At 47.1% G+C, this 14,238-nt stretch overlaps 1 protein-coding gene across 1 annotated transcript in view; it reads right to left on the bottom strand.

Moving 5' to 3' along the window:
• The window catches only part of ABCA6 (ATP binding cassette subfamily A member 6), a 61,263-nt gene extending 60,032 nt beyond the window's left edge, over window positions 1-1,231 (bottom strand). Inside the window, exon 1 of the mRNA XM_052658929.1 lies at window positions 1,170-1,231. Coding sequence (XP_052514889.1) covers window positions 1,170-1,190 — 21 coding nt within the window. The 5' untranslated portion in view covers window positions 1,191-1,231. The remainder of the gene's footprint in view (window positions 1-1,169) is intronic.
• Between the last annotated feature and the right edge of the window lie 13,007 nt (window positions 1,232-14,238).

Genomic DNA, 14,238 nt, shown 5'->3' with positions numbered 1-14,238 from the left:
CGAGCCAACCTGCGTCCCTTTCCCTGCCAACCTGGCTTAGACTGCAAAGAGTGACAAGCAAACCTTTGCTGCGTTGAGCTATTGAGATTCGGGGCTCTAATGCACACAGACAATCAGTGGGGTCACTTGGTCATAATTCTTGGAAATAATCTCTGGGTAGAAAATTTATGGCCTTGAAAATAAATGCCCCCAATTAAAATTCCTCTATTTTTCCAGATGCTGTGGTTAGTATTTCTTGACTCTAAATTTACTACCCATGATGGCAGCTTTAATAGTTGCTATGTGCTCAGTCGTGTCTGACTCTTTGTGACCCCATGGACTGTAGCCCACCAGGCTCCTCTGTCCATGGAATTTCCCAGGCAAGAATACTGGAGTGGGCTGTCACTTCCTTCTCCAGGGGATCTTCCTGACCCAGGGATCAAACCCAGGTCTCCTGCATCGGCAGGCAGACTCTTTATTACTGAGCCATCTAGGAAGCTCAATAATTGCTTATAATCTAATTACCACATAATTAGATTTTAGTTACTCTCCTTTTTAAAAAAAAAATATGAGGAAAACTTTGTCTTTGCAGTTCTGGGTTGTTTTTCAGAGATGACTGTGAGTCTCTCAATTCCAATAACTGGAGAGAAATTCAAAGTCAATAAATGCAGTTTTCACAGATACAGAGAACAAGCTGGTGGTTTCCAGCGGGGAGAGGGAAGGGGTAGGGGCAATATAGGGGTGAGAGAAAAAAAGGGTTATTATAGGAGCCAACTCATTGGAAAAGACCCTGGTGCTGGGAATGATCGAGGGCCAAAGGAGAAGGGACAACAGAGGAAGAGACGGTTGGACAGCATCACCGACTCGAAGGACAAGAATCTGAGCAAACTCCGGGAAGTGGTGAAGGACAGGGAAGCCACACCACAGCCCAGGGGTCGCAAAGAGTCAGACACGATTCAGCAACTGAACAATGACAAATAGGCTTATATGAAATCGTGTGTGTGAACCTTTTGAAAATTGTAAAGCACTATAGAATTGAAAGAATCTTTCATTCAATAAAGCAAAATACATCCTTACAGCTCCTCAAAAAACAAAATAAATGCAGTCTGCTACTTAAAATATAAGAGAACCACAAGGCAACGAAATAAAAGAATACTGCTAACTGAAAGGGATCAAATGGTCAAACATACCAGCAGGTTCTCTCTTTTCATCCTCCATTTCTTCAGGAGATTCTTGCACAGAAGTGCTTGAGTTTGCTGGTATACACTTTTCTGTTTCATATGCATTTAGCCTGTTCATTAAATAAAGAGAAAGTAGATATAGTGAAGAATAAGCTAGAAAAATAAGTGTAATAAGAGAAAAGCCTTGGTCACATTTTGAGGGAAAATATCAACTACCTTTAGGAACTGCAGAAAAAGGATTTAAAATATTAGTTCAATAATCATGATTATAAAATTTCACATCAAATATATGCTGTTTGGGAGATGAGTACTGGTAAGGAAGTAGAGGGGACCATTTACACAGTTTTACAATAACATTAGTATTACAATGGAAAACATAGGATTAAATTCTGAATCTGTAAGATACTTCCCATTTTGACATTTTATAAAAGAAATTCAATTATATGAACAGAACAATTGAATAGTATCTCATCTGAATTATAATTTTTGTTATTTACTTTTAAAAAGAAAAGCCATAGCTAATTAACAAAAATTCTGATAATGTAAATTCATCTAAATAATTAATTATGTCCCTTAGAAGCAATCCCAAAGAAGTACTTTCTTTCGATATTTACCTTCCTGATTGAATCGAGCAACTTTTATCCAAAGAGTTATGCCATGGAATAATTATCCGGACTCAAATGACTTGAAGCTTGATTCTGATAAACAGGAAGCATAAAACAATTTACCTCAATTTTCAGAATTCAAAAGTTCCTGAATAACTGACCAAAAAAAAAAAAAACTATAAAGTAAGTGGAAAAAAGAAAGAAAGAGAAAAGAGAAACAGAAAGAGGAAAGAAATCACGCAAAGTAATTTTGCCCAAATGTTTGCAAATAAAATGTCTTTCGGATTTCACATCGAAATACTCAGATGCGTCTCCCTTAGCTGGCACAGAAGCAAACTCTGCTGTTTTCCTATGCTCGGTTCTTGTATCGGCACAATGAAAGTTGGCTGGGAAAAAACAAACTTTTTGTTGTTAGGTCTTCAGTACAGAACACACAAGTATTTGGAAACATCTGGAAAATTGATTTTCGCAGCGTCCACCCGAATATTTGCCACAACACAAGAAAACAGGGCTCTACTTACTGTCAGGATAATGAGAGAAAAAGTGCCCTGGAAAGAGGGCCAAAGCACAGTTCTTTTTGCCTGAGGCAACAGTTAAAGTGTCTTTCTGGCCACTTCTTCCTATATTCCTGCAATGAAGGCTCACTCCAGCAGCTCTCGCCCAGGCTGGTTTCTGAGAAGGGGCGGAGCCAGACCAAGCTGCCCTTGATGAGCTTGTTTTGTTTTCTGTCTTTTCTTCCCCCAAAGCCAGTTATCCTGCAGGGAAATGACTGTTGCATGGCTGGTTAGGAATTAAACAAGCCCCGTGTTTGTTCACTCGGCCTTTCGACTCCAGGGATCAGGGGAGACAGTGAACAAGGAACACAAAATCAGCTCTGCTACTGTGATGAGACCAAGATGGGATGAAAGGCAGTGAATGTGCAACTAACCGAACAAAACGGTTACATTTGTATGAGAAATCTTTAGCCGTTTTTTTTTTTTCTTTTCACTACTAATGCCTAAACACAGTCGCCATGGACATATCTGACTAACACGCGCTACAGAACGTGCGGGAGCTGAGTTGTTTTGTTTTCCCTTTATCTTTTTCCCTGAAACACAATTGGATTGCTAACCAATCCATAGCCTGCCTGGGAGAGACATCTAAGTTGGACTAGGGGAGAATTATGAACGAATTCCTATCTCCTGCTCCTTGCATCATGGATACAGGATTTCATAAGGCATCTGAGCAAAACAAAAGTAGGTGGATTGCTAAGGACTGAAAAAAAAAATTAGGAAAAGATTCAGGTCAATTTTTACACGTGACGACTGGGGGGAAAACTGAAATATATTCAATTCCCGTTACATCGTCTATCTTTGTAAAGAGTGACAAACTTTTCTTGACCCGCCAAAGTAAACCACGAAACAAGAGACCAAAGTCTGTGAATTGGGAAATCTCAAATATTTGACATAGCTCCCAAGGCACAGATGTTAATATTCACGAAGCTGAGATACGTTCTGGAGAAAAGAGGTATAATTTTAAGACAAACATTTAAAGTCATGATATTTTGTATAGACATTTCTCTCCTTGGTAATTAGCTCTGGTTTTGAAAACAGTCAACAGTGAAATAGCACGTGTCTTTTACACCATAAACTGGCAAAAACTTAGAAATGCAGATGTTCTAAATGTCTCAGGGAAAGGGGATGGGGCAGAAGTTTGTAAACACTATTAAAAGTTCTGTATCAATGAAAGATCAATGACCCACAAAAAAAAAAAATCTAAGTTTCCTTTAAATCGCCTGAAATATATTTTGGATTTTTATTAATTTTGTTGTTACACTTGTTTTAGATCCTATAGACTCCCTGTGGCTCAGCTGGTAAACAATCCACCTGCAATGTGGGAGACCTGGGTTTGATCCCTGAGCTGGGAAGATTCCCTGGAGATGGGAACAGCTACCCACTGGAGAGCTCCACGGACTGTGTAATCCATGGGGTCACAAAGAGTCGGACACGCCTGAGCAACTTTCACTTCACTTCTTACAGTTACGTTGAGATTCAGAACTGCAGTATCAATAATTAGTCACATGTATTTCACTTGTTTCAGTTCTTATCATTGCTTCTTGAGTGTTCTTTCTATTCCTCTTTCTTGACATCCTTATTCTGATTTATTTTTATTTGGGGCGGGGGTGCTATTTTCCTTACTAAAACCTGAGGCAGTCACCATCAATATAACCTTCTGTGATGAGGAAAGGCCCGACTTCCAGCTAGAAACACATTGAAATAGAGAGTAAAATATGGAAGTTCAGATGTGTGACCAAACTTTAAAAAGGGAGAAGAAAAAACAGAAGAAAATAAGGAAGAATCGTTGGAAGAACCAGAAAGAAATGGAGGCGCGTCGTTACAGGCCAAAAACAAGAAAACTTAAGGCCAACACTGTGAATGCTACGTCAGAAATACAAGAGTCCAGAGAGGTGCATCCATTCCCCCTGACCTTGACTCTGTCCACCACAGGTTATAGAGCTGGACCTCGCACCTCTGCACAAATCTAGAAGCTTCACAGGACTGTGCAGTGCTCAATAGGCATTTTATAACAGGGACCATACAGGGAATAAATAAGCAAAGGTATGATATTTTTGTGGAATTGAAGATGTGAGTCCTCAGATTAGAACATCAGTGTATCCTATGCAGTACTAAAAACAAATAAAAATTCAACAACTATTTTGCTGTGAGTTTTCAAAACATGGGCTGTGCTGCGCTAAGTCGCTTCAGTCATGTCCACCTCTCTTCGACCCCATGGACTGTGGCCCGCCAGGCTCCTCTGTCCATGGGCTTCTCCAGGCAAGAACACTGGAGTGGGCTGCCATGCTCTCCTGCAGGGGATCTTCCCAACCCATGAAACTAAAAGACGCTTGCTCCTTGGAAGGAAAGCTATGAAAAACCTAGACAGCATATTAAAAAGCAGAGACATCACTTTGCCAACAAAGGTCTGTACAGTTAAAGCTATGGTTTTTCCAATAGTCATGTACAGATGTGAGAGTTGGACCATAAAAAAGGCTGAGTGCTGAAGAACTGATGCATTCAAACTGTGATGCTGGAGAAGACTCTTGAAAGTCCCTTGGATAGCAAGGAGATCAAACCAGTCAATCCTAAAAGAAATCCACCCTGAATATTCATTGGAAGGACTGATGCTGAAGCTGAAGCTCCAAAACTTTGGCTACCTGATGCGAAGAGCTGACTCATTGGAAAAGACCCTGATGCTGGGAAAGATTGAAGGCAGGAGGAGAAGGGGACAACAGAGGATGGGATGGTTGGATGGCATTACCGACTCCATGGACATGAGTTTTAGCAAGCTCAGGGAGATAGAGTAGGATGGGGAAGTCTGGCGTGCTGCGGTCCACGAGGTCGCAATGAGTCAGGCATTACTTAGCGACCGCGCAACAACAACAAAGTGTTCATTTACAGTCTTGTGAAAGAGGAAGCAGAGCTTTCGGTCCACTCCACATTTCTTCAGATCTGCTGAATCTTAGCAATTTAGAATCTTAGAGAATTCTTAGAGATTTAGGAATCTTAGAGATTTCTATGACTTGGTGGAGTTATAATTGCTAGTTGGGACCACAGATGAACTTGACGTGGGAACGGATAATGACAGGATTTCACGACAGCATCATGCCACTGTTTTCCCCTGAGGTTGTCTCGGGGACCCAGAGTTATTCGGGTTACGGCCCTCCACTGGGAACCTCCATGCCACCTAACAGGCAGCCCTTGTGCTCCACTGGGAACCTCCATGCCACCTAACAGGCAGCCCTTGTGGGTGGGCAGGCATTTGAATGTGCTTAAATGAGGGGGATAGTGGCGATGGTGGTGGAACCAGGAGCGCAGGTGTGGATCTCGGCCTTACGCAGAGGAATGTTGTTCCGTCACACGAACGGGAATGAAACTCACGTTAATGGGAAGAAAGCCAGTGTGCTGTGCAACCCTATGGACTGTAGCCCCGCAGGCTCCTCTGACCATGCAATTCTCCAGGCAAGATACTGGAGAGTGGGGTGCCATGCCCTCCTCCACGGGATCTTCCCAACCCAGGGACTGAACCCAGGTCTCCGGCATTGGAGGCGGGTTCTTTACCATCTGGGCCACCAGGGAAGCCCAAGGCAGCCTGGTTGGATGCTGAGGCTGTGAAAGCATGTGAAGACGTTCTCTTGTAACTGCTTTCATCTCACAGTCAAGAGGAAGGCAACGTCTTCTCCTGAGAGTTTAAGAAAAGAACGAGGTGTTCGAGTCTGAGAAGCAGTGTATTTGACGACGTCACTGAGTTGGTTATCCAGTTCAGTGAAAGAGTGACTATGTCGGGGGGTGCAGCGGAGTGGGCAGGCAGAACCGTGGCTCCATGGAAGGCAAGTTCATTCGCTTCAAGTGAGACTTTTGGGGGACTTCCCTGGTGCCCAGTGGCTGAGAATCCGCCTTGCAGTGCAGGGGATACCAGTTCGATCCCTGGTGGGCGACTAAGATCTCACATGCTGTAGAGCTACAGAGTTCGTGCCCTCCGGAGCCCATGAGCCGCTGCAGAGAACCCACTCACTGCAACCATTGAGCCTGGGCACCGCACCTAGAGAAGTCACGCGCGGCAGCGGAAGATGCTGCCTGCTGCAACCGAGATGCAACGTGGCCAAATGAATGAATAAATAGGTAAGTACAAAGAATCGAGCCCTTTGAATCATTTTGTTCATGGATGTCTTCCCCCAGTGCTGATCTCCGTCGTGCAGGTTTAACCAAAACTGGGGTGTTGCCTGGCAACTGTGATAGAGTGAGAGGCCAGGCACGGAAGGTCTATGTGAGGAAGGGTCTCCTCCCGGAGGACCCCTAGTGGAGACGGTCGGTCCCGCTTCTTTCTTACCAGCGTGGCTGGGTCCGCTGGCTCCTGGACTAAGCCTTCGGGTTCACGGCAGAGAGCGATCTCCGCGTGTTCAGAAAGAGGGTGAGCTTTGGGTGGCTTGGTGGTCCAAGACTGTAAACGAACCTGAATGAAGCAAAACAAAATACGTGGTCATGACTCACTTTCTAAATAAAGAAGCTTTCGAGTAAACTAGAGCTTAGCGTCTTGGCGGCTTGTTAGCCGCTAGCCACGAGATTTCTGGAATTTCAAGGCAGCAGTCGCTGTAGGCATCCGTCTGCTGCTTCTCCCTTTCTGCCTTTTCTCGTACAAGCTTCCACATCTTGCCTACCTGCTTCATGAAGGACATATACAGACACCTACCTGTGGCCGGAATCTCTAGTATCAAGTGTCAGGACTGTAACAGCGTTGCCCGAGGACAGAATTTCGGCACGAGGAGTTTGTGGACGTGTCTGTAAAGTTTCCCCAGCTGCCGGCACATCGGCGCTCACTCGGACCTCGGGGGGGGCCTGGCCGGGCTTGGCAGCGCTCCAGGCTGCTGTTATCCTCGGTTTGCAGTCACATGGGAGACGTACAGCTGCTCCGGGCCCAGCCCGTGAGCCTGACGAGAGGAGATAAGCTGGCCCCGCAGAGGGGGAAACTGACGCGAGCTCAGCCTGCGCTTCTGAATGGGACTCGCGCAGAGTTCGAAACAGCAGTTTTTAAGAATGTCCCTGCTTCCGGAGTTTGTGTTACTGTCTGTAGAGAGCTTTGCTGACTGTTCTACTAAGGCTCCATCTTTCTCTAGTCGAATTCTCCTCTTCCGGCCAATAACTTTTTCCACATCACAGAGATTGCTCAGCATAGCAGTCAGGGTCGTGGACCCTCTTGGAAGCCGATCTGGCCACTGTTACTTTTCTTTTTTTTCCGCAGCTTCCATTACGTCCTATGTGGTCATTGCAGGGATGGTGTCCGCTGATGAGACGCTTTTTTTCACTCCGTGTGATCCTCCTTCTTCTCCTCAGGCTGGCTCTGAGGAGGGAGAAATGTAATATCACGTCCCTAGGAGAATGAACATTCTTTTCCTAGGATCTCGCTTCAGTGCCAGGTGGGACGTCCCCAAGCTTGCTCAAGCATCCAGGAACACCCCCCCCCCCCCGCCCCCCCGAGGAGGGAGAACAGAACAGGGTCTTCAGATTCCACTCCCCTTCCACCGACCACGCCGTTCATCCATCGGAGACGGCGATCCACCTATGCGTCTTCTTTGGTCTCCGTTTCTCATTTTATCGAGAGCAAATAGAATACAGGTCTGCGGCTCAGTGGTAAAGAACCTGTCTGCCAATGCAAGAGACCTGAGTTCGATCCCTGGGTCAGGAAGATCCCCTGGAGAAGGGAATGGCAACCCACTCCAGTGTTCCTGCCTGGGGAGTCCCATGGACAGAGGAGCCTGGCGGGCTGCAGACCAGGGGGTCGCAGGAGTCAGACACGCCTGAGCGACTGGACAATAACAGCAAACACAGCAAAGTGAGCTCTGGAAATGGGCATTTGAGCGGTCCTGGTGGCCGGCAGTTTCTAATCCCTTCCTTTATCGGGAGACTGCTGCTTTAGAGGGGCTGACTTCCATGGAGAGTCGGGCTCCTGTCTGCAGAGTACCCGAGACACTCCAGGGAGCCTTTCAGCCTTCCTAGGCCGAAAGCCTAGGCCCGGACAAAGCCTCTGACCCAGGCATTCCAGCAACAGACTCCAAGGGAGCAGGAAGGCAGTCACCAAAGACTTACGTGCAATCGCCTTAGTTGCAGCGTTATTTCCAAGGGGAGGTTTAGAAAGAACCTAAACGTCTTTCGATCAATTTTCAACTAAATACTGTGGGCACATCCAAACACTGAAATAACACAGGCAGCACAAGCAATGCCACACAAATATAAGCAGACGAGAAGGTGTGGTGTTCACAGTGTGTTGTTAAATAAGACAGTTTCAGAACAAGTGACTTGCTAGTATCCTACGTGTATAGGATATAAAAATGTATTAACTAAGCAAGAGAATTTCCATAGCTTAGACTGCTTTACATTGTATGATTTTTTTTATAGCAACCATGTATTATGTCAGAATTATTTTAAATTATATTTTAGAAAACAGAAAGGGTTAAATGTGCCATCAGAACCATTTTTAAGTGTACAATTCTGTGACATTAATTACATTCCCAATATTGTGCAACCATCATCACTATCTGGTTCCAAAACTTTTTCATTATCCAAAACAGGAAATCTGAAACTATTAACTCCCCATTCACCCTGAGCCTTTATTATTCTTTCCACTTCTGTGAATTTGCCTATTTCTAGGTTATTTCCTATAAATGTTCCTGTTCGTATAATACCTGTGTCTAGTTTATCTCCAGCAAATCTTATGCATATATTTTACAACAATTTCCAAAAACCAGATGGAGTGAGACACTGAGAATTTCTAGGCCGTAACTGTCCATTCATTTTACCTGCAGCCGCTAGTTCTATCTCTTGATTGGGGTAGAGCTGCTTTCCGACGTCGTGTCGGTGACTGCTGCACAGAGTGAGCTGTGTGAACACTCGCGCCCCCTTCCTCGTGGGGCGCCCTCCCACCCTCACCCCCAGACGTGTGAGCACGGCCAGCAGGAGCCTGCACAGCACAGAGAGCTCAGCTCAGCGCTCCACGGAGACGGTGAGCATTTTCAGTCCATCCAGAGCCATCCTGCTGCATCATCCGAGGCACTGGCTTCTGCACTCACCCATCAGCGTCTTCCCGGCTGCAAACGCTGCGTGTTACGAACTTCTGGATGTTGGCAATGCCCGTGAGCTCTGCCTCTGGCCAGCCTGCCGTCTCACTGCTGCCTCTGACTCCTTTCAGGGTGGCCTCTGTGTCGGTCGGCTCTCCTGCTGCTTTGGGAACCAGCCACATTTTGCACAGACCTTGTTGTCTGCCTAACTTTATTGTCTGCGTGACCTCCTGTGCCTCCTAGCTGTTCCACTGGCCCCTTTTAGGCTGACTACCCCCCAGCTTTACTGAGATGTAACCGGCATACAGCATTGTATAAGTTTTTAAGATATACAAAGTTCTGATCTGATATACTCCTATATCAAAAAATGGTGATGTGTGTTAGCTCACACTGCTGCTGCTACTGCTAAGTCGCTTCAGTCATGTCCGACTCTGTGCAACCCCATGGACGGCGGCCCACCAGGCTCCCCCATCCCTGGGATTCTCCAGGCAAGAGCACTGGAGTAGGTTGCCATTTCCTTCTCCAATGCAGGAAAGTGAAAAGTGAAAGGGAAGTCGCTCAGTCGTGTCCGACTCCTAGCGACCCCATGGAGTGCAGCCCGCCAGGCTCCTCCATCCATGGGATTTTCCAGGCAAGAGCGCTGGAGTGGGTGCCATCACCTTCTCTGTTGGCTAACACAACGTCGTGCACTTGCCGTGACGTCACATATTACCGTTGCTTTTCTGTGGTGAGGCTGTTTAGGATTTACCCTCTTAGCAACTGTCAAGAATGTAGTGTTGTTAACGAAGGTCATCCTGAGGCACGTGAGGTCCCCAGGAGTATGCACTTAGAGCTTGAAGTTTACATCCTTTGACCAGTGTCTCCACATTTCTCCCACCCTCCAGCCCGGAGACCACCGCTCTACGGCGTCTGTGAGTCTGGCTTCCCTAGACTCCACACATAAGTGAGATCACACAGCTTTGTCTTTCCGTAAGTTCACTAGGATGATGCCCTCAAGTTCCTTCTATGCCGTTACCAGTGGCTGGATATCCTGCTTTCCTGTGGTTGAGTAGTGCTCCTGTGTGTGTGTGTGTGTGTGTGTGTGTGTGTGTGACCTTTATCTGCCAAAGGACGCTCAGGCGGCTTCCTCGTCATTGCTCTTGTGAGTGACGCGGCAGTGAACGGGGAAGGGCAGACACCTCTTCAATATCCTGTTTTCGGTTCCTTTGGATATGCAACCACTGGTGGGCTTGCTGGATCATACGATTGTTCTGGTTTTGACTTTTTAAGGACACTCCATCCTGTTTTTCACAGCAGCTGCCCCAGCTGACATCCCTGCCACAGCGCATAGGTGCTCCAGTCTCTCCACCTCCTCACTGATACTTGTTAGCTCGTGTTTCTGATGACACAGGTTGACTTTTTCAGTTGGGATTCCTGGACCACATGGATAGGATAAATTCTTGTCCTGCTATTTGATTACAGCTCAGACTTTTTTTCTAGCCAGTGTTTGTACCAGCTTCCCAGGTGGTGGGCATCCCCCGCCCCAGCCTGAGTGGCCTTTCACAGGAGCTGGCTTCATGCAGAATTCTTGTCCTAAGTCCTTGCTTCTCACCCACAATAAACCACCGCATCTCAGGTGGGCACACAGACCCCATTCACACTCTTGGTGGTTGACATCCAGATTCAGTATGATGCTGGGTCCCTCTGACACAGGCTGAAGCGTATTGAACTTAAGGTATTGACGTGGTTTTGTCTTATTTTACCTGAAATTTCATGCATCTGCAATGGGAGGAAGGGCTGTGTGGAAGGACGCGCACTCTGTGTAGGAGCTGAACTCCGATGGGTTTTATTGAACATGAAGAACACAGTACTTCACAGCTGCCTCAGGGGAAACTGCCCTCCGGAGGGACGAGGCCAGGCGCTTCTTTTTTAAAAAACGATTATTTATTCATTTCTTTGGCTGCTCTGGCTCTTAGCTGTGGCACTCAGAATCCTTGATCTTTGTGGCGGCGTGCAAGCTCTTGGTTCCCTAATCAGGGATGGAACCTGAGCCCCCTGCGTTGGGAGCACGGAGTCTCAGCCACTGGACCGCCAGGGAAGGCCCAGTGTCTTTCTTAACGGAGGGCTGACCGTCATTTGTATGGTGGACCCACGGCCTTGCATTTAGCCTGTGTGCTGTTGGTTGTAAAGATGTCCAAGTAGAAGCAAAGCCAGTCTCAAGCTTCAGCTCTCTGGAATGAGCACTGGGAACCAGAGGAAGCCAAGGACCACGGAGAGGGGCGAGGAGGCAGGAGGGACAGAGGAGGCCGTGGCGTAAGGTGAGACTTGAAGTAAACAAGGACTTTAAGCAGAAGGAGGCTGGGCACAGACGCACTGAGCCAGGCACCTGGAGGAGGAGGTCAGCCTGTCACGAAGCACAGCAAAGCTTGGGGGGGGTGGCCACTGAGGCCGCACACTCTCCAGGTCAGGGGCACACGGGGGCCTCTGCCTGCAGGAAGAACTTCAGGCCGGCTCTTAGAGGCCTGCTGCTATTCTGGGCTACACATGGGCTTACAACAAGCCCCTCCTTACCTGAGTCAGCAAGTGAGTCCAGCTCTTGCCATTGGAGAAACCCAGGAACCCAAGAAATGCTACCAGGCGTAGAGATTTGTGAAATACGAAATCCCCAAGAATGTGAGGATTCTAAGACATCGTGCTGGAAACACGGAGAAGTTCTACCTACTATTTCCAAACTGTGCTTTCCTGGTGGTGGTACCATGCCTTCTCTGTGGCCACCATTTTAAGGGCAGAAGGGATGAAGCTGAGCAGAGTTGCATGGTCCCCATTCATAGCAGCAGGAAATTCACAAAGTGGAAGTCCAGGGCGCCCTGCTCAAAGCAGCTGAAAGAAATCTGCTAGAGGAGGTGACTTTCTCTGACAGCTGACGGTGTCGGCTGGCAAAGGGCTGAGTCCGAGGACATCGCACAGCCTGCTGCGTCTCCTTTGACCATTTCCTGTTTGACTGGAGTGAGAACGTTTGTGGACAGCGGCAGGCGCTGCTTTTCGTCAAGCTCCTCTTTTAAGGAACCAGACGCCGTCCCACCACCGTCGGGCGTGAGCGACATGCGGCTCGCGCCCCGCCTCCTGCTGCTGGCGACCCCTCAGCTCTGCCGTCCCCACCTCCATGTCCCCCGGTCAGTGGCTCTTCCTGCCCGTCCGCTGACGGCAGCCCTGTGTGCCAGCTGTCCTTCTGCACCGCTGCACTTTTCCACGCCCTGTACTGTACGGTGAAAAGTGTTCCACTTTTCTGTTCGTTTTTAACGTATTATTTGTGTGAAAAGTATTATAAACCTGCTACAGTACAGGACTGTGTAGATGACTGTGTTAGTTGGGTACCTAGGCTAACTGTGTTGGACTTTTGAACAAACTGGACGTACGAACATGCTCTTGGAATGGGACTCATTCGTGTCTAGGGGACTAACTGTAATGTATACGAAATAACATCTGGCTTGAAATACATGTCAAATTTTTACGCACACTTCGGGCACTCTCCCAGGTCAGGAGGAAGCTGCTGCTCTTCACTGAGCTCCTGGTTTGACCAATGGTGATGATCCATCACAGCCACGAAACAAATCCCCCCAAAAGCGGCCGAAAGAGCCGTTTGTAAGGCGTCTCGGTAAGGGGACCAATCTCACCTCTGAGTCAGCGCCAAGCTGGAGACAAAGGAGCTGCCCACAGGGCAGATAAGAGAGGTCGGCAGGCGGGCAAAGGCAGAGTCAGGAAGGAGCCGCGATGAGAAGCTGCAGCTGCTTCCTTGGCTCGCAAGCCGAGGACGGACACTGACTTTTTCTACCGGTCAGAGAACAGACAGCAAAGTCTCACAGGGCAGAGAGCTAAGAGTTGCTCTCTGAGCTCCGTACTCTTAAGACTACATCAAATGAGACTTCAACGCAGCGCATCCCAGCTTTATTTATAAATGTGCATGGAACCAGACTGTCAGGGAACAGGAAAAAGGCTGACATGGTAGAACGTCAGAGGAATGCCATGAGGTTGCCACAGAACGCAGAAGGGCTACAGCGATGCGGGAGGCATCCCGGAAATGTACGTGAGAAACACAAAGAATTACTAGGCTCACTGATGCCAACTTCGCAAAAGTACTCCTGAAAGCACGTTGAACATAGGTCAGCCGAAATATTTACTGTGGTTTTACTACAGATTCCTGTTACCTTTACTCACATAATTTCTATACACCCTGAAAGTAGCATTTATTTATTTTAGAATCAGACTATATGATTAAATCTAAAAGTTACGCTGTGTCCTTTCACCTATCAGCTTTTTAGATCTTCTGACAGTCCATGTCACATTAAGTTGGTACTAAGTAAATCACTGGAGAAGGAAACGGCAACCCACTCCAGTACTCTTGCCTGGAAAATCCCATGGATGGAGGAGCCTGGTAGGCTACAGTCCATGGGGTCGCTAAGAGTCGGACATGACTGAGCAACTTCACTCACTCAAGTCAATAATGCTTTAGAAAGACGATAAGCTTAAAGTCTAGGGTTTAAAAGCCTGCAAGGTTTAATTTGTGACACGTGCTGAGCAGTCAGCCTTATTGAACAACACAGCACTTGTCTAACATCATGTGATTTATGAATTAAACACAAAACAGGCCTAATCTGTGTAACGTCGGATTACATTAATTTTGTCTGCTATGTTTCGCTATCTTTGCCTCTTCTCTCCATTCTAAAATTTAAAAAGCCATTTAAAACCTTGATCATGGGGTTTCCCTGGAGATCCAGTGGTTAAGACTTCTCTTTCCAACAGAGAGGGTGTGGGTTCCATCCCGGGTCCAGGAGTGGATATCCCACGTGACACCCGGGCAAGACACCCAAACTTAAAACAGAAGCAGTACTGTAACAAATTCAATAAA

This window comes from Budorcas taxicolor, chromosome 19, assembly GCF_023091745.1.
Source record: "Budorcas taxicolor isolate Tak-1 chromosome 19, Takin1.1, whole genome shotgun sequence".
In the NCBI taxonomy this organism is placed as follows: domain Eukaryota; kingdom Metazoa; phylum Chordata; class Mammalia; order Artiodactyla; family Bovidae; genus Budorcas; species Budorcas taxicolor.
This window is presented reverse-complemented; position numbering and strand designations above follow the sequence as displayed.